We start from the raw sequence: 23,397 nt of genomic DNA on the forward strand, positions 1-23,397 counted from the left end.
AGTTGAGCCGAACTCGGGTGGTACCATACTCGAGCTTTTGATCGCCGTTGACTTGACTTTCATGATTTTATCTAATGCCAGCGTATTTAAGAAGCTAATTTTAGATCAAAGTACGGTGGGCCTGCCCTAGTGTTGGTCTAATATTTCAATTGATGGCTCTACCGATTGTCGTACGGTCCCTTAGTTATCTCAAGCCGAATCCCCAAGACTTCTCAGAAGTTCTTCTTTTTTATGGTATGTTCCCCCGGGTAGAAGTAACTAGCCATAAAGAGCACTTATTAGGTTCTCTGCTCTGGGAAAGATATATCAAGTTGAAAAGGTAAAGGTCATTTAGCATTACGATTTGTCTTCATCCTAAAACACAAAAATTAGGACCGGACAACACAATTAGTTTACGCCTTTTCTTTGCTTTATCAAAGTGGGAAATTTCTCTTTACCAACATCTACATGAAACCATCAATAGCAGCGAGAAACATCAACATTTTAGAAGCACCAACAACTTATCAAGCCCAGGAATAATCAAGCACCGTAACAAAGAAACAGCGGCCACAGGTTTATTTTCTCTTGATACTACCCTAAACAAGGAAAGGCAACAAGACGCGCCACGGTCAAAGTTTCCAGACTAGAGCATTAATAGTTTGATACCCACATATATATATATATATATATACACAATATTTACAATACATAGCACAGACACTTCAAACAGCCAATCCAGGAACATAACGGAAGCAGATAAACTAATTTCCTATATCCACTAAATACCAGCGCTGCTAAAGTTCTCACTCCCAGAAGCAGTTGAAATTGAAAAGAAATGACCAATGGAAGCAAAATTGATCCGCTCAATCAAATCTGCCCAGCATTTTCCTATGGAACCTCTTGACAGAGTCACCAGGTTCCATTATTCCTATGACCAGCTCAAGTTCAGTTGATGGGCATAATGTTTTCCTGCATCGCCATCCTCTCAGAGACATCAGCTAAAGATTTGAGGTTGCAATTGATCAAAGCCTTGACAAAGTAGCATGTCTCATCTTGAGTATTCCCTTGTGGTACATCCACAACAAACGACTCGGTGACAACTGTTCCCGGTCTGCCATCAATTATCTCGGGATGCACGGTAAGGATGGAAGAATAGTTCTGCAAAAGAAGTAAACAAAGGATGGCCCATGTGAGCATAAGCTGTGTAAGCTGTGCCTAAGTATCTACATTACAGATCTGCAACACGTTTAACTATTATCCTCCTAGTTCTTCCTTTGTTTTTTTTCCAGGAGTGGGGGTATCTTAATGTTGGGGTAGGGGACAAGAAGCATCTGATTAACTGCATATGATGTTAGACAATCAAACACCATGCAAATAAAACAGGGAATGCTAATTCCAGATACAGCCAATATGATGAAATAGGAACTGCTACTTCCAGATACAAACAATATGAATCTACCAGCCAAATTATAGTCAAAACTCAGCAAACACTACTGTCTTTCGCTGGTTGTTCTGCAACCGAGTGATGAACGCAACCACAACATGGCTTTTAGAATTTAGAGGAATCACTTCAAGGAACTTGTGAATTAGATTCCGAAATTTCTTGCCAAGAGATAAAACACCAATTACAGATGTCTGAACAGTCTAGATTTCATTTAAGGATAAAACCAAGAAAGAAACCTTAAGACTGTAAAATTTTTCTAGTGACCACTAAGTCAAAATATTCATCACTCCATGCTCAAAGGACTTGCAACGACTGTGTAGTACACATGTAAGAGAGTAAAAGCTCAACCATTTATGAGCGGACATGTTCTTTCTTACTTCTTACCCTTTTGTTGAGCTTAAGAAAAAGCAAAAATGCATCTCAACTACACCAGAAAACAGTGTCACTTTGTCTGTAACTGCCATAGCCATCTTAATGGACCAAAATGCTAGTCGATAGTATTATGAATTACCTGAACTGTAGAAAACAATCATTTACGTTTTATCATCTCGTATTACAATGTTAATAGCATAACCCTCGTCATTCTTTTCTTCCGGAAGAACCACAAATCCAATCCATTTGAAACAAGCAGAAAGCGGATTGAGGCCTTACCTTGAGCCTGTGGTCACCACCAACAATCTTGATCCCAAGAATGTGCTTCTCATCATCAAGAAGTTCCAATCTTTCAGTGCTGGTGGTTGCAGGAAGCCCTGACCTCACATTCACCTCTCTAACACTCCCAATCTTAAGGTCACCTTTCACAATGCACGTGCTAACAAAGGGCTTATACCTCTGTGGCTGATCAAATCTCCTCACCAGTGACCAAACCTACACCCAAGTACAAAACATCAAATGTCTTGATAAATTTGAATACCCTTCAAGTAAATAGTATCAAATACAATTGTATACGATGTTTAGGTGAAGGGGACCAGAATTCAAAATCCCTTTTTCCAGACTATGTGACTTTCTTGTCAAGCAAACGAAACCCGACTAAAATCCCAATTCAAGATTCAAGAAACTCAAAAATCAGAAAACTCAATTATCCACCCACAGAAATGGAGTTTCCACAAAAGAATAAAAAATTAACCAAGATTCAAATCGAACCCGCCTAGTGTCAAGCCTTACAAAGTCAAATTATCAAAGAAAGATGCATTAAGGAAGTAAATATATTGAGGTTAAACAATCAAGAAGCCAAACTGAGCACCAAAAATTGAATCTTTTATCCCATCAAATACAAGAAGCACCACCAATCATCAAACTTATATGTAAGGATTGCATTTTCCAAGAAATTAATGCAAGCCCTTTGCAAGAAATAAGAAAAAAAAAACAAAGACAAAATCTTGTAATATACTATTGGATTTTTAATCAAGAAAAACAAGCATACAGGGGAGTATGTGACTGCAGGCAGTAATATGCACCATTTTTTCCCCTTTTTTGAGAGAAATAAGCAAGAGGGAAGGAGGGATTACGATATCGACAGGGGCTCTAATGTGTTTGACAACAGAGGAAGAGCACGGGTGCTCGGTGGGCTGGTGGCTGCCCTGCATGCGGTTTCTTCTGTTTAAGTAGCTGACTGCCTCCATATGAAATTCTTTACCCAAAAATCATAAAAATCCCAGTTATTTTTGGGTTCTGTCTAGCAAAGAAAAGGCTCTACAAGCAATTGTTTCGGCTCCTTGTGTTTGGGTAAAGTTAACACGAAAAATATGAGAGAGAGAGATAGAGAGGAGAGAGAGCAGACTCGAAAGGTAATAAATGCGGAGAGTCTTGACTTGTAAGTGGCTCAAAGAAGATATGTTTATCAGTTTATCTACTACTCCTAGTCCTAGAAGCAGCAGTACCGGTAAATAATAATGAAGAAATTCAATGCCAAGAATGGGAGGGAGAGGGCAAGGGAGACTCCGCCGGCCGTCCAACCAATGGGAGTAGAAAAACAGAAATAGAGAGGCCCCCAACAACGCAAACCAAACCTACTCCTTCCCATCCCCAATTGGTAGAAAGGGCCCTCCACTTTTTTATTCACGTTTTATTCTTCCTATTAAACAACCTTATCTCCATGACCTACCTCAACTCAACCTGCATGCATGTCGTTATTGTTCTCCAGTACAAAAATTATTAGTATGTGTTTTTATTTTAGAAGTGCATCAGTTTCCCCACTTCTATGCCGGTACATAAATGGAAGATAGAGAGGTAATAAACTAAACACTCCTTAGTTACCACGAAATGCTCTGCTCAGGTAAATAGTAATAGTACACTACTATTTTTGTGGGTGGAATGAACAACATTTGCTTAGATCGATAATCTGTACTTATTTTGAAGGGGTTAATTAAACTACAAAAGAATCTTTGTGTGTAAACTCCTACAAATTTTTAAGAATATTTTAACAAGAGCTAATTCAGTAATGTAAAAAAAAAAAAATCATTTGCCATTTGTCATGTAAGTACGTACTATCATTAGTAAATACCCGATTTTATCCCCAAGGAGGAATATTATTATATTTTTAGATACTCATTTCTTGGCTTCCAATTCGATGCTAGTACTTTTGGCTTTCTCTACTAGTAGTGTTCAGTCTGCAGTGCCGAACTTTTGAAACCTTATGAGAAATATTTTTTTTCTGACTGTTCGGAGTCTCCAAGCGTGCAAATGGTAAAAAGACAAGTTAGATATACTTTGATACATACTAGATACATGAATGCACCCAATAATATAACTGCATCATCTCACATGATCAGTACTAGATACATGAATGCACCCAATAATATAACTGCATCTTCTCACATGACCAGTACTCTGGTAAATTTTGTTTTTATGTCCCAATATTTGATTTTGATATTGACTTCTTTTTTTTTTCTAATCTTTTTCGTACGCGTGTCTCGTGGTGATTGGATTATAAGTAGTACAATGATTAGTCATTGCTCTGTCTTCCAACGTTGGGATTTTAGCGCCTAGCATTTGTAGTAATCCCCCCTGACCCTGGCCCTGTTTGAAACTTGAGTTTTTTGGGAGTTTGTCTAAAACTTTAGTGTAGTGCATTGTAGAAGTTTTTCAAAAAGTTTTGTAGAAATTTTTGTAAAGTGAAAAACTTTTTTTTTCTTTTCTTTTTTTTCTTTCTTTCCTTTTTCTTTTCTTTCCTCTCTTCTTCTTCTTCTTCTTCCTTTTTCTTCTTCTTCTTTCTTTCTTTCCTCCCGGTTACCTCCCAACAGCAACTCATGCCCGCCACCTCCGCGCCACCCCTCTCCTCCCTTTCCCCTTCTCCTTCCCTCCGCCTTTCCCCCGCTCTCCCCCGCCCCCCCCCTATGCCCACCATCCCTTTCCCCCACTCTCCCCCGCCACCCCCTGTGCCCCACCACCCTCCCTGCCCTTTTCCCAGCGCGACCCCCTCCCCCCGCCACCCCCTGCCCTTTCCCCAGCGCGACCCCCTCCCCCCTGCCCTTTCCCCAGCATGCACCTTCTCCACAGCCATCAACAAGCCAGGCGCATCTCCGCAAGATGGGGGACGAAACAGCGGTGGTGGTCGACACCGGCGGTGGTGGTCGACACCGGCGGTGGTGGTCGACACCGGCGGTGGTGTGGGTTGGGATAGGGGTGGAAGAAGAAAAAAAGGGGAGGAGATTTTTTTTTGTGTTTTGGGTATTTTGAAATGTGTAGGTAAAAATCTTTGAAAAGATTTTTTGGGATTCCTGTAGCAAAAGTTGTTAAAAAACTTCTAGGTAAAAAACTTGTCCAAAAACCTGGCTTCCAAACAGGCCCCTGGTTTCACATGATCGTGGCTGAGGATCAACACTAGAGCCCGCTAGTGGAGCACCACCATGTGCACGGCTTGTTTTTGTGAAACGGTTCAAACCAAGAATCAAGACCACCCCTACCGTGGCGAGCTCTATTATCGTGTACTAGCACACATGTTCCAAAATATTTGTCATATGGTACGGTACTGATATGGTCTCCATTAATGATGCAAAGTCGTCAGTCCATCCTTCTTGCTCCCCCCCATCTCACAGCGTTGGTGTGGCTAATGGAGTAAAAAGTACCGACCCCTTTTTTTTTTTTTGGCATGCTCTTCAGCAGTTGAATGAATGGGGTCTACAACCAATGGCGCATAATATCCCACGCCTACTGGACTCCTCACCGAGTTTACTTGGTCGATCAATGTTAATGTTGCTACTGGATTCATCTGTTTTCACTCACACTGACAGCGACATGCTTTGGCAATTCAAAGTTCTTTATTTTTTGGGTAAAAAATGAAAGATTACGTGAGTTTTACTCCCATGATTTCTACAGAGATTCTTACAAAAGTTCCACCAATGGACTTCTCACATCAATAACGAAATTGGACACGCATTATTTTTATTAGAAAAGTCAGCTCGATCATACTAAACGAGCCAACTTACATTGATGTCAATTCAAAGGATTGAAAAAAAGAAAAAGGTTGCGACAAGCAGCACCTGCATCTTTGCAATAGAGTAGTGCAAATTCTTTCTTGTATCATTTTTACCTTCTTTGCTTTAAAAATACTTGCAAATGGATCAAAATATCCTGTTTTTAACTTTTAAGTCACCTTTATACCGTAGCATAGGAGATTCAGTTGCTAGAAGGAGAACTTGAAATGTAGGTCTTTTCAAGGACAAGAATAAATGCTGACCTCCACCACATTGATGATTGATCTTTATCTACACCCATGCATTACACTAAACGGGTGTCAGCAAATTCTGACAGAATTAATAGTCCAAAAACTACATGGGTGTCACCCACGACCCCCACCGATGATGATCGTGTTTTAAATTTTGAAACCTCAACCTTAATGATGGCAGAGTTAGATAAATGCGTCTCAAGGAAATACTTCTAAATCAGCTCAAACATCTCTTAGTAATAACTCGCGACTATTTTATGAAGAAGATGGAAGCCAAAAAATATGATCACAGTCCATATTAAGATTATGTCTACGCGTGGCTATCTGGATTATGTCTAATAATCAATCAAAAAAGTCAATTTTGTTCAATTAATTGTCCCAACTTTATTCGCCTGCCTGAACTTGGAAATGGTATATTCCTATTACTAGTATTACAGTGCGTTATTTGAGCATGCAGGGGAAAAAAAACAAAACTTGAATAAGAAAAGGACGGTCACTGCCATTTGATCCAGTGGTCATCACCATTAAAGGTGATGCTGGAGGTCAGGGGTTCAATCCCTGCCTCCCACAATTTTGTCACACTTTATGGCGGTCTTAATTGACCTTCATCGATGGAATCTGTACTCACATCGAACCCCCTTCCCTTCTCCTTAGATTAGGTTATAGAACATCTATCGTTTCGACAAAAAAAAAAAAAGAATAAGAAAGGGACGGTACAAAAGCGTTGTCTGGCCCAGCTCTATAGGTGGCATGCTGCAAGTCCAATCAAATTATTTCGGATGCTGGCCCATTTCCGGTGTTCCTAGAATCTGGCATTGAAATCCCGTACTCAAACTCGTGTTGGAAAACAATTGGCTTCTTAAAATCCGAAAAAAAATTCTCATGCAGATTGGAGACGAGGAATTTCTGATCTCAAAAAGTTTACTACAGTACCTTTTTCTCAAATGATGACTGATCCAGGAGGCAGATTACTATTGGTTGAAGCCGAACATAATTGACCATTGCTTTTTCTATGACTATTATCCCTTTGTTCCTTCCTTAGTCTCCGCCCTTTTTTTTTTTTTCCTTCAAATTGAAGAAAACGCTTTTGGTACGATTGACCAGTTCCAATCATTTCTCTCTTCTTCTCCTTTTGTTTTTTAGGGAATATATTCACACTCTCATTTTAATCTCTACGCCTCAATTTTTTCACTTAATAAATAATAATTAATATTACTGCCCTTTTTTTGTCAAAACGGCACCAGAGACCATCACTTTGCTCGACTGCGTGAAAAGTGAATCTCGTTAGCTCTGACAGTGAATCATTCCTTCGTCAACTTAGAAGTGAGGCATATATATATGCTTGCTTGAAATGAAGCCAACTGAACTTCTCCAATGATGTAAATGCACTCGCTGCTTCACTCAGCAAAGCCACTAGAACGGTAAAGATAAAATGCAAAACGGATAATACTACGATTTATCCCAAAAAAAAAAAGAGAAGAAAACTTTTAATTTTATCTTTTCCACACCCACTCTCGTAAAAGATAAGCCACATAAGAAGTGATCCATGATTCTAGAGGTATCAATTACAATCCTATTATATTAACTCATCAAAAATCGCCCACTAATAACCCTTTTAGACCCGTCAATTAAATATATCTAATTAGTGGGTAGTGGATTGATTCGACTCACTCATTTATGCTTATTTAAATATAATTATATATTTAAATTAAACTTTTAGTGAGTATTAAGTAAATAAATTTGAATTTCTTACTGATGTAATAACAATAAAATACAGTTATCTTTTGTAAAACAACGTATGAAAAAATAAAGAATAGAATTTTAAATGACTCATAAATGAGTAATTGAGTATACATATACCCATTTATTAAATGGATATAAATGAGTTGATTCATTTATACCCATTATTCAATTATAACATGCCAAAACCTGTTCGAGCCACTCATTTTGACACCTGTAGTCCTAATTAAGTAAGGAGTTAAACTTAGATCATCACAACTGCCCTCTTTCGTATGAATAGAAATATGGGTTAATACCACTTTCCGCCGCTTCAAGTACTCTTAGATTCTCACTTTGATTCTTAAATTTTAAAATGGGATAATTTAGACCTTAAAGTATAAACTTTATATATCTTACTTGAGTAAAATATGTTTCATATTAGTACATAAAGTATAAAATCTTTTGTGCTTCAATACCTAAAGTGTGACTAATATTATATTTAGATGAGATAGATTTCATACTTTAAGGGCTAAAGTGGAAAAAGAATTTACTTAAGTGTGATAAATTCTATATGTTGGAGACTAAAATATCACATTTTAAAGTTTAGGGATCAAAGTATAAGTCTGAATATAATTGAAGAGCGCAAAGTAAAATTAAACATATAAAATATTGGAAAATTATATGGTAAAACCACCTTAGTGGTAGCGAGGCAACATGACATTCCACTTTTATAACGCGGATATCAATTAAACCATTGACTCGGTCAAGCCTACGACGATGGACCGTCATTGTTGCATTTTGCACCTGTGATACACCTGAACGTTGCTTTAAACAAGCGACTTACTAAATGAGTCTGTCTAACACGCGCGTATATTGGACATTGGTTAAGATGTATTTCAAATGAATGTTTGAAAAAAATAAAAAATAATTAGAAAAAAATGTATAAATATAAAGAAGAATGATAATTGTTAGTATGTGTATATACACGACAGGTTATGTGAAATTTAGATTTGTTAACGAATGTTTATTAAATATTCGTTAAAAAATCCTTAGTAAATTTGTTCGAGAACAAGCAACCATGCATTAACATGCCGGGTTTGGTACAGGTCGTATAGAGGCAAGGGAATAATAATATTGATTAGATTATACAAATTGTTATCATCGTTGTTTGGAAAACAAAAACAAAAACAAAAACAAAAACAAGGGAACAAGGGGCAAGGGAAGAATGACAAGCAAAAGTCAGAAGTTGAATTCGTGACAGGGCCATTAAGCATAGAAGCAAATGGAAATATTAGGCCTTATCCATCCGCGTTGATTGAAAGCAATGGACCTGGACCCATCCCTCCCCCTAATCACGGTATCAATCTTCTTTTAATCAAATCATCGCATATCTAGCAAGTGACATCTACTTGAGTTTCCAACATCAAATTCAGGTGGAAGATATTTTTTTTAAAAAAAAATTTCAACCTCAATGGGAAGTTACATTAAATCAAGATAATACAGAAATTCTTGATTCCACTGTCAAAGCAATGAAAGGAGCAAAGAGAAAATGACATTTTTGGTGGGGATATTTTCTAATTATATCTTATGCAGCTTTATCTTTTCCTTTTCCCTTTTTCCGTACTTTCTTCTTCCCTTAAATTTGCTCACGACAAGGCTGACATAGACAATGCAATTACTAGTGGCGGAGTCGAATGACTTTTCTTTGGGTGCAAAAATGCATAGCAAGTCCTTCAACAACATCTATATTCCATGTCTTAACCCTGGATAAGTTCATATTAAGGGTGTAACCGAGTCTAATTACAAATATTATAATGTTCACATTTGTTTGACTATTTTATTGAATTTAAAAATGTATTTAAACTTGATTCATTTATCTATCAAGCAAAATTCAAAAGAAATTTTATCGAGTCAAACTCGAGTCGAGATCGAATAATTTGAGATTTTCATCAATAAATTCAATTTTGTGCCAATCGAGCTAACCTTGAATCGAGTTTAAAATTTTATTGAACATGAAATATTGTTCAAATTTGATTTGATTTATTGGCGAATCAAACTTAAATAAGTTCTTACTGACCAAACTCGATTTGACTATCGAGCAACTTGGTTCTTACTGACCAAAATTTTGTCGAGGCTCACAAATTCTTTTTAGGACATACACTTGGCTATAATTGATATTTTACACGACGCAATTGAGGCACGTAGGGGCATGAACGTGATTTCCTTTATTTTCATATATTGCTTAGGTATAATTAGAAGGAAAAATCACAAAAAGTGCCCCCTAAGGTTTGTAGTGTTTTATATTTTACCCCATAACATTATCTTTTTGGCACTTTTATCCCCTTTGTTAGTCCACTTTAGCAAATAATCCATTGAAACATTAAACTAGATGAAAATATCCCTTATTCGAACAGTTAAAATTTCGAACGAAAATGCCCCCATCTATTATTTATAAAAAAATGTTTCCCTTCAAGTCCATAAATATTTTGTTATCATTTTATCATTCATCAGAGTCTTTAATCTTCCAAGTCCTATATTTGCAGCTGAAAAAGGGGGAAAATGGCCCAAAGTTCTTCAAATTCATTTCGTTGCTCTTCCTCTAAATGTTGTCCATTACAGCATTTAAAAGAATCAAATTAAGAAACCTGTGGGTGGATGTTATAAAATAGCACTCTTAAGAATATTATGGACACCAAAAAAAATTCTGAAAGGATATTTCTTGGTTGTTCAAATTATAAGGTATGATTTGTATGATAAATTAATGTTTTTTTTTAACTTTTAGACAAAATAATTTGTAAAACAAGAAATCTGTTTTTTTAGAATCATCAAGCATATGATTTTCTTGTTTTTCTTTGCAAAATAGATTAGTAAGAGCGGGCTTTTTCCTCCAATAAAAGTATTGTTGGAAAAAATATTACCCGATCCGAACTCATAGGCAATTTTGTCTATCCATTTACCAGGGATACTATTGTCGTTTACCTCTTAACTATCAACACAGTTGAATGCTTTAACTACCAGTCAAGGGATTGAGTGTCAAAAAAATAATATTATGGGGACTTTTTTTGATTCCCCCTAATTGGAATTGTACTTGACTCGTTAAAGCCCAAATGAACAGTAGATTTAGCAAAGACGTCAACAGCTACTTACACCTATAATTGTCAATGGTAATTGTACCATTCGACCAAGATACTAGCAGAATAAATATAGACGTTGAATAATAATGGTAGATATTAACACAATAACGTGTAAGAATACAACAAATTTTTTCACTTTTTGAAATTTGCATCCAAACATTAGGTTACTGTCTCCATTTGTTATTTTAAAGTATCTATATTATATGATGCAATTGTCAATAACGCCTTTGGCCCACTCACACAACTTACCGATAGCTCAGAAATCAGCCTTTTTTTTTTTTTGCACTTGATGTCAAAGTATAGCCTTGAAATTAACTAAAATTAAGCACAAGCTGCAAAATCAATTATAAAAGAGCAGAAGTGTCCAAATATTAGGATCGTTTTGTTTCATACAAACAAAAATAAAGAGGAAAAGAAAAGCAAAAAGTATATTCGCAAGAACGAGTTTAAATCCGTTCACGGGCTCAAATGTTTAAAAAGCACAAGTCAGTCAAAGACGGGGGAGCGCTAATGAAAATATTGCAAGGCGTAAAGTGAAACTCGGAACAATAATATTATTACAAGGGGAGTTTAGTATGGTTTAACCAAATCGAAGGCTTAAAATCCACTTTGGACCTTTTAAACTATAGATGCCTTTCCACTTTAGTTTTTAAATTTCAATTTTAGACATTTTATCCTTAAAGTATGATATACATCTCAAGAAACTGTCAAAATTAATGGAATAGTAGATAAGTGATTCTCAAACTTTAAGAACTAGAGTGAGATAAATTTTATACTTTAATAAATAAAGCATTCAAAATTAAAGTTAAAATTAAAGTGAAAATACGTCCGTAGCGTAGATTAAGGGTCCAAAGTGAAATTTATCTCAAATTCGAACATACCAAGCTTTTAAGGTCTGCTAACCTTCCCCTCCCCATTTATATGTTGCAATTACCAATCATGCCCCAATCCAAGGGTAATAATGGACTGAACTCAAGCAGCAGTAGTTCAAGCATGGAGAATTTTTTTTTGATCAATTGTCATCATCTATAACTACTCTTACTTCTACTCTAACCAATTATGGGGATGACCCAATAGGGTCACGGGGAATCGAGGGGAGTTGAACCACTATCGGACCATACGGGTATATTACTCACCCATATAAATATAAGAAAGATCACATTAAATGGCAACTTTTGATAAGATGTAAGATTTGAACTTTTGATCTTCCACATCACAATACGTGGTTGGTGTATATACAGTATTATTAGGGATGTCAATAGGGGCGGGTGCCCGCGGAGGGCTCTCGGGGCGGGGGTTGGGGCAGGGGGTGGGTCGGGGGCGGGGGGGAATTTTTTCCCCCCGTTTAGAAACGAGGCGGGGGGCGCGGGAGTATACCCCCGCCCCGCCACCCGCAAAAAAAAAGTATATATATATAAATAAATATATATAATATGTAATTTAATTAGTTATAAACTTATGATAATGATATTATTAGTTAGATGTATTATATAATGTATATTAGTGTATGTAATATAATTGATATTATCAATTATATGAATAATTAGACATGTCTATTAATAGAATTTATTAATTAGTTATACTAAATTTACTAATACATTTATACTAAATTTCTAATTACACTTAATAGAATAACACTTTTTTTTCAAAAAAAAGCACAAACACAATAATGAATTAGTGATTGTATTTGTACCAAAAGTGAAAACTTGACTATTTTAGTTGTATTTATTTCATCATGTTGGATTGTATTCAAATAACTTTTGTTTGATTGTTTTTATGAGTTTCAATTGTAAAATTACAATGAATAATAACTTAATGATGTGTTGATATTTTAATACTTGATTATTTATTAAAATTTAACTATAATAAAATTTTATTAACCCCGCGAGGACAATTTTATTAACCCTACGGGTGCCCCCACGGGGGAAGCGAGGCAGGGCGGAGGCAGGGGACGGGGCGAGGGTCGGGGGGAATTAATAGGCAACGGGGCGGGGGTAGGGGAGGGGTCCCCGCCCCAACCTCGCCCCGTTGCCATCCCTAAGTATCATCATAGTAGTAGTACTATCTACTGTCGTTTACCATTTTGACACTGTAGCAGTTAGAGGGAAGAATAATGCCAGTAACCGCCATGCAGAGGATTAATGCACTCTACCATTTTCCAGTTTCATTCGCTTTCCAAAAGGGCGCTGGGATTCTGGGAATAGGTCCGAAACAGCCAACAAGAAGTTAAGGCTGAAGCCCATTCCCTCCCTTTAACCGCCATCTGTTTTGGAATACGTGTTGATTTCTGGTTCAGCACTGCATGCAGCCCAACATTTGGCCGTTGTCTCTTTTTCCTTCTTTCTCTTGTTGGGAAGGTTTGATTGGATGGTCCGGAAAAAGAAATTGTATGTATGGGACTCTGCGTTCAGACTAGGGATGTAATCGAGCTCGAGCTCGACCGAGCCTAAAAAGTTGTAACTCGAGGCTTGACTCGAGAAAATCCCTTTAAACTCAAGACTCGACTCGATAAGGCTCGATCTTTAGTCAAGCCTTATCAAGTCGAGTCTAATCAAGCTTTTTGACTTGACTCGGAAAATGTACAATTCTGCTATTATGGAATTTTATTATAAAGAAGAGTATATTGTAAATTCAGTATAAATTATACCCATAACAGTCATTTTATAATTATAATATATATTATTTAAATTATATATATTATTTAAATATATCCCGACTCGACAAGCCACAAGCCCCAAAATACTGAGTCGAAAGTACATTCGAGTAGCTCGAGACTTGACTCGAACTCGATCAAACCGAGTTCAAGCCAAACCGTCACTCGCAAGTAACTCAGCTCGCGTACATCCCTAGTTCAGACCTCCCCATTTGAAGGATAATGCAATTGAAGTTAAGAAGAAATAAAACTCTTTTTTTGTTTCTTTTGGAAGCGAAGGATACGAAAGTCCAACCAAATTTCAGAGACTTAGAAATGATAAATGCCTTCTAAGAGTTAATCACATCACTCGGCCCACTCTACTCAGCATCTTAGAAGAGAGTAAGTTGTTTTATAGTATAATTGGCATAAACAGGTTTTAACAAAGAAAAGTCTGAAGGTCTCCATCCATCTCCAATAATCTGCAACAATACTACAATATATATATATATATATACACACACACATAAATGCGTGCACAAAATCCAGGTTGATCAAAACCAACAATAATCATAAGCCAATCCAAAATTGAATTATGATTTACTTGCATTTATGTGAAAGAGCAATAACATTTGACTGAAAAATATCTTTTATAACACATGTAGAACACATTTACTTGCATTTCTGTGTGCACCTGTATAACACATGCATTTTACCTTTTATAAAATACTAAATTCCTCTCATGTAACTCTACTGAAGTTTAAAATTTAACATAATATGTTAATTTAACATTATGTATGTATTAATTTTAGTTTGATAATAGTTAATTATCTTTTTTTTTTTGGAATTATTTAAATTAGTGAGTAGAAGATACCTGATAAATAATTATAGCTTGAGAGCAAGAGGGTTTGATAATGAAAATTAAAATCTGTATGATTACTTGGCCCATAATTTGATAGAAATCTTAAATATGCCGATTAGAGTTTGATAAGAGAGATTCTTAAAGGTACTCAATCAATCTGCTGTCATCCCTACCTACCCAATGCTCTATATAGGTTTTCGAAAATATAGGAACATGACATAGATTTCATCAATGTGTATGCGTGTTTTTTTTTTTTCTGGATTATGTCGTAATTATCAATTGATCACCCCATGCCAATAACAGAAGTGATTTGTCGTGGCCGTGTTGTGTTCCGACAAAAAAATTGTATACCATAATAGAACATGACATAGATTTAGTAGTTGAGGAGTGGGAAGGACATAGGCAGAGGCGGAAGCTATGTCAAGGTGCAGAATATTACCATAATATTTTTCCGCACACATTGGATCAAGTACTTCTCACGTCAAGGAATTTATGAACCGGAGAAAAAAAAAAACTGAAATTCCAAGGAATTAAGAAGATACGGAAGTTGTTGCTGGAAAACTGGTTTCCTAACTTGCTTGAAAGCAACAAAAAACTTAAACAGGTTTTGGACCTCCAATCAGATATGCTTGTTGTCGCCGTTATACTAAAATGTGTCTGAGAAAGAAAGACGAGAAAGAAAAGGAAGCATCAACCGGAAATAGAACTTACATTTCTCTTTGTTAATTTTCTCCTTTTAGATATCCTAGTCCAAGAATAATGGAGTAAAGTTTTCATGGAGTTTGATCCGAAAGGCACACTTCGACTTTGATATTTGTCTTGCTATTAATCTATTGAGGCCTCTTGAATTCTTTTTCATTTCAGGTCGTCTTGACGACGGCATCCTAGTTTAGAACGGTGAAGGTGAGCTCCTCCATTAAACTAAACAGCCAAACAAAAAGCGTCTTCTGATTTTTTGAATGTCTCCAAGAATAGTTTGTCATTGTCCATTTTCATGGTAAGGAAAAAGGAAAACAATGTCCAGGAATGTGCTTCAAGTATTTGAAGACAACAAAAGACAACGCTAGAAATGTACCGGACTTTTACCGCAAAATATGACACGCAAAAACTTGAATAGCCCACAAGGTGGAGTATGTATTCAAGTATTGCTCAGGGCTTCAGCCTAGTGACGGTGTTCCACCTTGGTAGAGCAGTAAATTTTGGGTTTAAAGTTCCTAGACGTCTCCTTAAACGATGATAACCAGACACAGATGGACATATTTGGTTGGTATTCAGGTTATTTTGAAACTTTTCAAGCCGTATTGCGGTTATAAAATGGCATCTCATATTGAATGTCTCGTTGGGAACAAGGTGTGTTTTGTCGATTATTCCCCCTTTAAAAGGTTTCCTTGCTTCACGTTCTTCGGTTTCCAAGAAATGATCCGAGAAAACCAAAGTTCATATGCAATCAAAATGCTTAAGGCTAAGAAAAATGTGCTGGCTGTTTCCTGATTTCCTAGGTTCTCAAGGCCGCGGAAGGGTGGGATTGAGGTTATGGCTGGCTCTTGGCTGTTTATAACTATCACCCCGGTTACTTCAACCAGAAACAGATGCAGCCTTTTCCGCTCGTATCAGCAACACAGCTCGAGCAGACATTCGTATGCTAGCAGCACATTACGGAGGTCATGCTCCTGTAACCAGCTTCCTTGCTCTATCAATCGTGTGCGGGCATCAACAACAGAGCCCAAGCGCAAGGACAGTGCTCTCACTGTGGACATATTCAATTTCCAGCTTTCGAGTTCTCTCATTCCTAGTTCTCTTCGATCATTCTTGTTTGATCCGTTAACTAAGAAAGCGGTAAATGTGGAAGAGAACATGGTGGGAAGAGACCGAGAATGCAATAAGGTCAAGGTTGGGGAGGAGTTGAGGAGAGCCAACTGGGTTGAAAGGATAATTGAACTTCAGAGGCAATGGAGGCAGAAGCAGCTCAAGGATGAAGAATGCAGCATACAGGAAGCCAGTGAAGATTGTGATGGAAATGGAGCTGAGGATTTTTGTGAAGTGGAATACGATGATGATGCAGCTGAAGACAAGGTGGAAGCAGAATCCTTCCGGAGGTTGATGAGCCATGTTTCTTGGTCAGACACCGAGCTCTTCGCTAAATTGGCTTCTCTGAGCAACTTGGCCTATGTGATCCCAGAGATTAAGGTACGTTCATCAACTGGTTTTATACTTCTCAGTGGTAAGAAAACATGGGTTGATATAACCACGAAGCTTCTTTTTAAATTGGATGCAATCTTTGTATTGTCAAAACTTGAATAGGAATCAAAATTCACCTCCAATCTGTCCGCCATATGAGGTTTTACAATTACTGCGTTCATCTGCAGACCAACATAATAAATATTATTTCAAATCAATTGGCGTCGTAACTAAAACGCCAACCAAGCAACGGTTTTTTAATTTATTTGCAGGCCAACGATCAAAGGAGATGCTATGGCCTAGACTTTGTAACTTCTTCCTTAACAAAGAAGGCAGAAGCAGCGGCCCTAAAAATGAAACTTGACCAGGATTCAACTAGTGTACCCCTGGAAACATCAGCAACTACAGAATCAGGAACAGAGAAAAGGCAGAATTCTAGGCAGAACCATCTCCCTCACCCATCAGTTGCATATGACATTGCAGCTTCTGCAGCATCTTACGTCCAATCCCGTGCCAAAGACCTTTTATCCATTGGTTCTGAACCCCAGATGGAGATCTCTGATGCAGTTCTGCATGCCAAAGGAAAACACCAGATAGAGGAAGAAGTGGGAACTCCTCCAGGAATACACAAATCGGAGATGGCTGCTTACGTTGCGGCATCATCAATGACAGCAGTGGTTGCAGCTGATGAGAAGCAAAAACAGGAGGCAGCAAGGGACCTTCAATCACTTCATTCCTCACCTTGTGAATGGTTTGTTTGTGATGACTCGAGCATCTATACACGCTGCTTTGTCATTCAGGTAACAATTCAAGTAATCCAAGATTACATCCTCACACACTAGATTAACCTCAAGGTCCTCAACTGACAGTTGGAGGGAAAAAAAAAAGAATAAAATGATGATTTATCCAGGGACAATATTATGTTACTGAAAGAGTTAATTATCTGACATAAGAGGAAACCGAATAGCTTCAAAAGCTTGGTTAGGTAGGATGCCATATAGCTTTACAAACCTCTTACTTGCAAGCTGCAGGGGTCAGACTCCTTGGCGTCATGGCAGGCAAATCTCTTCTTTGAACCAACTAATTTTGAGGTACACATACAAAACCTATCCAGATCTAATTTCTAAAGAAGTGGCTATATTGTAGCTAAGCAAGTACTTAAATTGATAACTGCATACTGCAGGGAACAGATGTGTTGGTTCACAGAGGAATTTATGAAGCTGCGAAGGGAATATATGAGCAATTCATGCCAGAAATTACTCAGCACCTGGAAAGATTTGGTGATCGAGCAAAGCTTCAATTTACCGGCCATTCCCTTGGTGGTAGTCTTTCCCTTCTAGTCCATTTGATGCTACTGACAAGGGAAGTTGTTAAACCCTTATCTCTTCTACCAGTTGTCACTTTTGGATCACCTTTTGTGTTCTGTGGTGGCCAGAAGGTCCTTCACAAACTGGGTTTGGATGAAGATCACGTTCATTGTGTGATCATGCATAGAGATATTGTTCCAAGAGCATTCTCCTGTGTTTATCCAAACCATGTGGCGCAAGTCCTAAAGCGCTTGAATAGCACCTTCCGCTCACATCCTTGTCTAAATAAAAATGTAAGTATGCTCATGGCTCCCTCTCAAGATAAAGAATTACAAAAGGCAATTCAGTTAATATGCCTAAAGAAACAGGTAATGGAAGTATAATAGCCTATCATTAACATGTCTAAGATCTCCAATGCCAACTCTTTTCTATAACTATGCTATCCCCCTGTACCAACAAATTTTTTCTCTTTTTGGGTACAGAAGCTGTTATACTCTCCCATGGGTACAATATTTATTCTCCAACCAGATGAGATGTCATCCCCTCCACATCCATTGCTCCCTCCAGGCAATGCTCTATATGCATTAAAAAATACTCAGTCTGCTAATGTAGCAAGTGCTCTCAGGGCCTTTCTAAATACCCCACACCCATTGGAAACTCTCAGTGATCCTACAGCTTATGGTTCTGAAGGTACAATTCTGAGGGACCATGACTCCCGTAACTATCTTAAGGCAGTGAATAAGGTTATCAGGCAACACACAAGGCAGGATATTAGGAAAGCAAGAAAGCAGAGAAACCTACTCCGGCAACTCTTAGCTTCAAAATCTCCCCATACATGGAGCAATGATTGCACTTCGGAAGAAAGGTTGGCAACAAAGGAACCAACTACCGGTGTCTAAGTTCTTCTAAACAAACTATTTTTGCACACAAAAGGGGCTGTTATTAAGAGCACAAATTGTTATAGTAACTAGCATCATTAATGATGTCAATATAGGTAGAAAAAGATGTTACTTCTAGTTAGTTGGAAAAATCCTTTTCAGTCCAATATTACAAATAGACTGCATGTGATGGCATTAAGGCCATTTATAAGTTACCAAGACCAAAATCATATTTCAGTCCAGTATTACAAATGGACTGCGTGTAATGGCATTAAGGCAATTTATATAATAACAAGAACAAATCCTTAACTCACAGGCAATCTAATAAAATGCCTCAAATTATATGAGACCATGACAACATTTTTTAAACTGGAAAAAGTTTATGACCTTACAAATCAGCAGGACACCTAGGACCACAATTCTCAATCTACTTATGACCAAAAAGACAGAAACATACTTCAGGAAATACAAATCCAAAAGCTTTGAAAACTTGCCAATGAAAAGAATTTACCAAATGGCAAAGCCAATACGAGGCCCAAAGAATGGCTTATAGATAACTAACTACCTGAGATAGCACCACTTTAGGACTACAGCAATGGCTTGGCAGATTCAAGGAAAGTAAACAAGATGGCGAATCTTTATGGCTGTTATGTTCATACACTCCTGAAGGCAAAGAATAAAAACTTGATTTTGGTACACAAATTCATTATTGAGGCTCAAAACTTATAGACTTGAACATAAACCCAGTAAGAACCCAAAGATATAAAGCAAACAAGACATTCACGCCAATAACGATAAGGAAATTTCCTAAACCTTGTTATCATAATGCATAAATTCCAATATCATCATCTTGTTGTCATGGTGCATAAATTCCAATATCATCAAAACTGATGTTTGCAGTTTCTCAAAGCATGACTTCTTGCAAAAGCTCAATATTGCAAAAAATTGGGTATTTCGTCGTAATGGGGTATAAGTTTACATTAGCATCACATGCACATGGAAGTGAATGGAGATCATTGTACAAGAGCATTTATTCAGCAAGAATATTGTAGAGGTTTGTGAAACAGCATTTATTAGAAGCAATAACTGTATCAGAAAACATGTGTAAATTGGTGATGTCTGCTATCCAACAAAATACAAGCATGGAACATATTATTATAAAAGCATGATGTACAAGGCAAATGGCTTGGTCACATCATTTCCCTTCAGCTGACTTTTTCTGCATATCTCAAATGCAGTGTTGAATAGCCCCAGGGTTGGCTGACTGCACATGAAACACTTCTTGTTTCTAGCATGATGCTGCAAAGCCAAAAAATTGTGGTCAACAACATATTTAAAAGTCATAGAACTAGCTGTTTACATGCAGTATTCGTTACAAGATAATCATTTAACTCTGTCAAACCAAGCATCTAGGGTTTACATATTTTTTTTAACAAAAAGCAAATGAAAGCAATTTGGAACAGAAGAAAGACATAGATGAATAACTAATACTTTTAGTGCACAATGCTCACAAAAGCAGTGCTTGCACTTGGTCACAACAGGATCCACAAAAGGTTACCTACAAATGAAACAAGCAAAAGGCAAGGAATCATCTTCATCCTCATCACTCTTCTCAGCGGTCCACTCATCCTCATCATCAATTCCCAAAGCCAAATTCCATTTCCTAACCCTCTCCGCTTCATCCCACTTCTTCTCTAGCTGCCATCCAGATTTATAATCCTTGCAGATATCTGGTTGATGGTCAAACCTTGCTGATACTCTAATGTGGGCAGATGCTCTAAGGGGTCCATGTGCGCCACCAGCTTCCTCACCGGAGAACATATGTTCTCGCGAAACCCAGACTTGTAATCAGTGTCTCCATGTATCCCTTTGTACAGTTTTTCATCATTAGTTGATGTGCCTTTTCCTTTCAATCCCTCCTCTGCTTGCTTGAGAACTCTCTCCCTGATTGCCTGAGCATCTCTTGAGAACCCAGTCTCAGTTTCTAATGTTGCTGTTGCTCTACCATCATGATGAACCTGAATTTCTTTAGAAGATTCAAAGCAAAAAAAATGGGGTTCTTGAGTCTACAATAGTTTCTATCTCAATGGAACGCTTTGAGGATCCAATAGAGAAGTGTAACTTGTTGTTAGCTGCTGCTGGCTTCTTCTTATAAATTACAGAGCTCTCTGATGTTTTTGCCCTTAGATGGCTTTTTGAAGAAAATACAAACTGCAAACACATAAATGAGTCAATGATTTTATGTCAAGGTAAAAAATTAATAGTAGAAGTATACAACTACACAAGCTAGTAACAGAAAATCTTGGAAAAAACAAAATACAAAAAGCAGCACCACCACAAAACACATACTACATGATATACACTCCTGATACCTGGATGACGAGGGATCATTTCCATACACAAGTCCTTTTACTAGACCTTATTACAACTGACTAGCAACCTATCAGCATTTGGCTTTCAGAAAGAACTTTCTTTCATGAATTTCTGTTTACGTAAAGGAAGCACTGGAAGGAAGAGTTGATAAGGGAGATGATGAGTCTCGAAGACTTGTTTCAAAAGATAACGAAAAGGATCCTTAACAGTACTAGATTATATTCGGATTTCCAGCTTTCAAGCAGAATTCACACAACTAGAATATTTACCATGATCATGAATCAAAGGAATATGTCAGCAACAGCAGAAGTCAACAACAATGACTTATTGCTAAAAATTTGAGAATTCGGGTGTTCTCACTTTTCAAAATTATTAAACAAAACAGTGAAAATAATATACGTTCCACTTTCCAGCTCTCCAAACAAGCTGCAAAAATGCAGTCTTTAGGCTATCACTACGCATAGATGCAAAACTGCAAACGTGCTCTGGAGAAAGAGTATCAATTCCAGCACTCGGGAGTCACTTTTACACACCTTCTATAATTATATTACTCCATATAAGCCAAACCCTAGAAATCAGGGAAAACCAAGAAAGCAGGTGAAAGAATACATCACAATGAAATAGAAATTAGCAACAGACTTAATAGCTAAGGTCTAAATGGGCAAAAGAAATCGCAAAAGAAGAACAAATATCGAACATTGCTGTTGTTGAGGTCCGACAGAGTCTGCCATTGAACACTTGACCCGAACCAAGTGACCAATTCCGGGCAGGCGGGAATTTAAGTGGACTCAGTAAATGTCGGCGATGATGACGTGCGCTGGCGACGATGGCATGGCGGCGGAGCCTGGTTCTTCGGGGTTGTAGGGAAAGAGAAGAGGAGCTAGAAGTGAATTGACGCGGGAGGAGAGCCGGTGGACTGGCGATGGTTATTAAGCTTTGAGAGAGTTCAAAATTTCAGTCCGGCGTTTCCGTTGCTGGGGAGATGGCGAAGAAGCGTGACTTCCAATTTGTTCAGCATATCGCGCCTTCGGGCTTGACATTAGTACAACCCGTGTTGTCAAGAAGATTTGAGTAGAATTGGGGTTGTTTTTATTATTATTTTTTGTTAAAAATAAAGATTTTAAATAAAAATTTTCATATATCTAAAGGCCAGAAGTACTTTATTTTTTAGTTAGTGATTTCATAATTTAGATTTCATGAATAGTATCATTCTTGATATTTTTAAATTCACGACCAATGAATATTATTTTTTTATTTTCTATATAATTTGCCCTCTTAGTTAAAATTACTTAGTTGAAGGGTAAAATATTTATTATTTACTTTTTTGCATTTAATAGGTGTGGTGATGTTTCCTTTCTATTTAACCTCATATTAATAAAAAAAACCTTCATATTAATATATTTCAAACAAAATTCCTCTATGAGTGGAGCCGCTTCTTACTTTTTGAATTCAAAAGACATGAAAGGATATATAATAATTTTAAAAAAAAATAAATTTCTATAAAAAAAAAAAAGAATGAAGTGTTAGAAACATTTTGACTTAACCATACTAAAAACCCATTCTCAAATTTATATAAATATAGATTTGATTGATTTTTACTTTTCAAAATGTTTTGGGACGATGAACTTTATCTTGGTAAGGATTAATTACTTGATAAATCCAATAGTAAATGCTCCAAATAAAACCGAGGAGTCTATTAGTTCCACATCAAATAAACTCCAAATAAGATTGTAGTGTCTACTTTAAAGAAAATTTTTGTTTGGATAGTAGATTATTTGGGATAATTTTTTGAAAAAAAATACCGTAGCATTTTTTTTAATGTGATGTGTGTGAAATAAAAAAAGTGATTAAAAATGTATTAATGATGCAAACAAATAAATTTTTGAAAATAAATCATAATCCAAACAAACCTTGTAGAAATTTTTGAAACATAACGATAATACTAGTGCACTTTTTAATATACGCAAGAAACGTTTCAGAATTTTGGAAATTGGAGTGGCGTCAATAAAAGAAAAGATCACTACATTTTGTCGAACCTACTGCCACTTGGAGCCGTGTGGGCATGAGTCTGGCCGGGGTTTCAGAATGAGGCCCAAAGGCCCAAAACAACGACCACCTTAGGGCTCTAGACACAACTAACACTAAAACTTTTTAAAATGTTTTTGGGCCAAGTGACTATCGCGCGTGAGGTGCCTACGCATCCTGGATAGAGATATTTTACACAG

The 23,397-nt window shown here is 37.1% G+C and overlaps 2 protein-coding genes and 1 pseudogene across 2 annotated transcripts; 1 reads left to right on the forward strand and 2 right to left on the reverse strand.

Annotated features, from left to right (window-relative positions):
• Positions 1–529: 529 nt before the first annotated feature.
• LOC140037114 (abscisic acid receptor PYL9-like) lies at positions 530–3,247 on the reverse strand. The gene is made up of 3 exons (XM_072081252.1): positions 2,932–3,247; positions 2,075–2,290; positions 530–1,137 (listed from the first exon to the last, which is right to left on the reverse strand). The coding sequence occupies exons 1-3, from the start codon at positions 3,043–3,045 to the stop codon at positions 925–927; spliced, it is 543 nt and encodes a 180-aa protein (XP_071937353.1). The 5' UTR covers positions 3,046–3,247; the 3' UTR covers positions 530–924.
• A 12,141-nt stretch (positions 3,248–15,388) lies between these two features.
• Positions 15,389–19,026, forward strand: LOC140037115 (phospholipase A1 PLIP1, chloroplastic-like). Its single transcript, XM_072081253.1, has 5 exons — positions 15,389–16,623; positions 16,887–17,414; positions 17,646–17,705; positions 17,798–18,214; positions 18,404–19,026. Exons 1-5 carry the CDS (start codon positions 15,970–15,972, stop codon positions 18,818–18,820), a joined length of 2,076 nt encoding a protein of 691 aa, XP_071937354.1. The 5' UTR covers positions 15,389–15,969; the 3' UTR covers positions 18,821–19,026.
• Positions 19,027–19,854: 828 nt separating this feature from the next.
• On the reverse strand, positions 19,855–22,252 carry LOC140037116 (zinc finger CCCH domain-containing protein 1-like; annotated as a pseudogene).
• Between the last annotated feature and the right edge of the window lie 1,145 nt (positions 22,253–23,397).

Source organism: Coffea arabica, chromosome 2e (genome assembly GCF_036785885.1).
Source record: "Coffea arabica cultivar ET-39 chromosome 2e, Coffea Arabica ET-39 HiFi, whole genome shotgun sequence".
In the NCBI taxonomy this organism is placed as follows: Eukaryota; Viridiplantae; Streptophyta; class Magnoliopsida; order Gentianales; family Rubiaceae; genus Coffea; species Coffea arabica.